The sequence below is a fragment of the Limulus polyphemus genome, unplaced genomic scaffold (genome assembly GCF_000517525.1).
Source record: "Limulus polyphemus unplaced genomic scaffold, Limulus_polyphemus-2.1.2 Scaffold3288, whole genome shotgun sequence".
In the NCBI taxonomy this organism is placed as follows: Eukaryota; Metazoa; Arthropoda; class Merostomata; order Xiphosura; family Limulidae; genus Limulus; species Limulus polyphemus.
In genome coordinates this window covers 60,051-62,159 of record NW_013668898.1, presented here as the reverse complement: position 1 = coordinate 62,159, position 2,109 = coordinate 60,051, and the positions used below count along the sequence as shown (strand labels likewise).

Genomic DNA, 2,109 nt, shown 5'->3' with positions numbered 1-2,109 from the left:
AAAATATACGAGTTCTTAGTAGAATCTTACTTATAGACTAAGATAAAATATACGAGTTCTTAGTAGAATCTTACTTATAGACTGAGTTTAAATATACAAGTTTATTGTGGAATCTTACTTATAGACTAAGTTAAAATATACAAGTTCTTCGTGGAATCTTACTTATAGACTAAGTTAAAATATACAAGTTTATTGTGGAATCTTACTTATAGGCTGAAAAAGCATTCACTAGGTCATGAGTCTTCAGTTCTACAGGAAACCCATAAATCTCTATAATGTGTCCAAATTCTGTAAAACAGGGAAAACAACTTATAGTTGAAAGATATCAACATGTAAATGATAACACAGTATTAAAAATACTTATCCATGATACAGAAACAGTCAGTTGTCAAACATCATCAAGATAGTGATAATTATCTAATTAGCATATATGTAGCCCAGCTGAATTAAAAACAAAATTATTACATAAACACATTCTGTTCTCAGATATATATATTATTAATAGGTGCTAGTAACATGTATATGTAAAACAGACTCAGACCACAGTTTACAACCCCCATGTATATGTAAAACAGACTCAGACCACAGTTTATAACCCACATGCATATGTAAAACAGATTCATACCAGGTTTATACACCAAATGTATTTGTAAAACAGACTCAGACCAGTTTACAATCCACAGTGTGGATTGTAAACTGTGGTCTGAGTCTGTTTTACATATACGTGTGGATTGTAAACTGTGGTCTGAGTCTGTTTTACATATACATGTGGTGTATAAACTGTGGTATGAATCTGTTACATATACGTGTGGATTATAAACTGTGGTATGAATCTGTTACATATACGTGTGGATTATAAACTGTGGTCTGAGTCTGTTTTACGTATACATGTGGTGTATAAACTGTGGTCTGAGTCTGTTTTATATATACATGTGGATTGTAAACTGTGGTCTGAGTCTGTTTTACATATACATGTGGATTGTAAACTGTGGTCTGAGTCTGTTTTACATATACAGTATATGTAAAACAGACTCAGACCACAGTTTACAATCCACATGTATATGTAAAACAGAGTCAGACCACAGTTTACAATCCACACGTATATGTAAAACAGACTCAGACCACAGTTTACAATCCATATGTATATGTAAAACAGACTCAGACCACAGTTTACAATCCACACGTATATGTAAAACATAAAGATTGTATAAATTAACGTTATCACCAAGTTGCTTACTTTCATCTGTCATATCTGGATCTTGAGGACAAAAAACGGTGTAGTCATGCTTCGGTTGTTCAATCTGGACATTTTCTTTTGATACTCCTAGCTACGTTAACAAGGATAATTATCAGTGAGGCCACAGATTCTACATTCTTCATCGGTAATGACGATTTTAAGACCAGCGATTCAATTTCCTTCACGTTCTTGTGCTTATAAACACAGTTTGACAAAGCATGACATTCGTGTGGAGTTACAACCACAAACATACGTGAATATTCTAGACTAATACAGCAGATATCAAACTGACATTAAATACTACCTAACAAACATTGTCCCATGACAATTCCCAGTAAAAAATGCTATTTTCTGTTCTTGCCAGATACCGTTGTATACGTAATGCTATACAGAGAAAACTCGCTACATTACAAAGGAATTTGTTTGTTAAGCACAAACTACACAATTGGCTATTTAAGCTGTGCCCACCACGGGTATTGAAACTTGGCTTTTTGTGTTGTAAGCCTTCAGACTTACTACTGAACCAATGGGGGGGGGGGGCTTCTAACAAAGGAATCACAAGTTTATTGTGTGTATTATAGTTATTTAACAGTCAAAGCCACTTTTATGATAATATTTACCACGATAATTGGTACAAAAATTAACTGTTTCGGGAGTCTATTTTTAAATGATTGAAGCTAGGTGTTGAAGGAATGTTTTAGTCTATTTTTTTTTTACACGGTTTACCTGTTTGGGAGTTTATATTTTTAAATGATTGAAGCTAGGTGTTGAAGAAATGTTTTAGTCTATTTTTTTTACACGGTTTAACTGTTTCGGGAGTTTATATTTTTAAATGATTGAAGCTAGGTGTTGAAGAAATGTTTTAGTCTATT

The 2,109-nt window shown here is 33.0% G+C and overlaps 1 protein-coding gene across 1 annotated transcript in view; it reads right to left on the bottom strand.

Annotated features, from left to right (window-relative positions):
- LOC106469076 overlaps positions 1-2,109 on the bottom strand; it is a 22,937-nt gene that overhangs the window by 10,296 nt on the left and 10,532 nt on the right. The window contains exons 6-7 of the mRNA XM_013929531.2: positions 1,238-1,328; positions 207-288 (exon numbers count right to left, since the gene is read on the bottom strand). Coding sequence (XP_013784985.1) covers positions 207-288; positions 1,238-1,328 — 173 coding nt within the window. The remainder of the gene's footprint in view (positions 1-206; positions 289-1,237; positions 1,329-2,109) is intronic.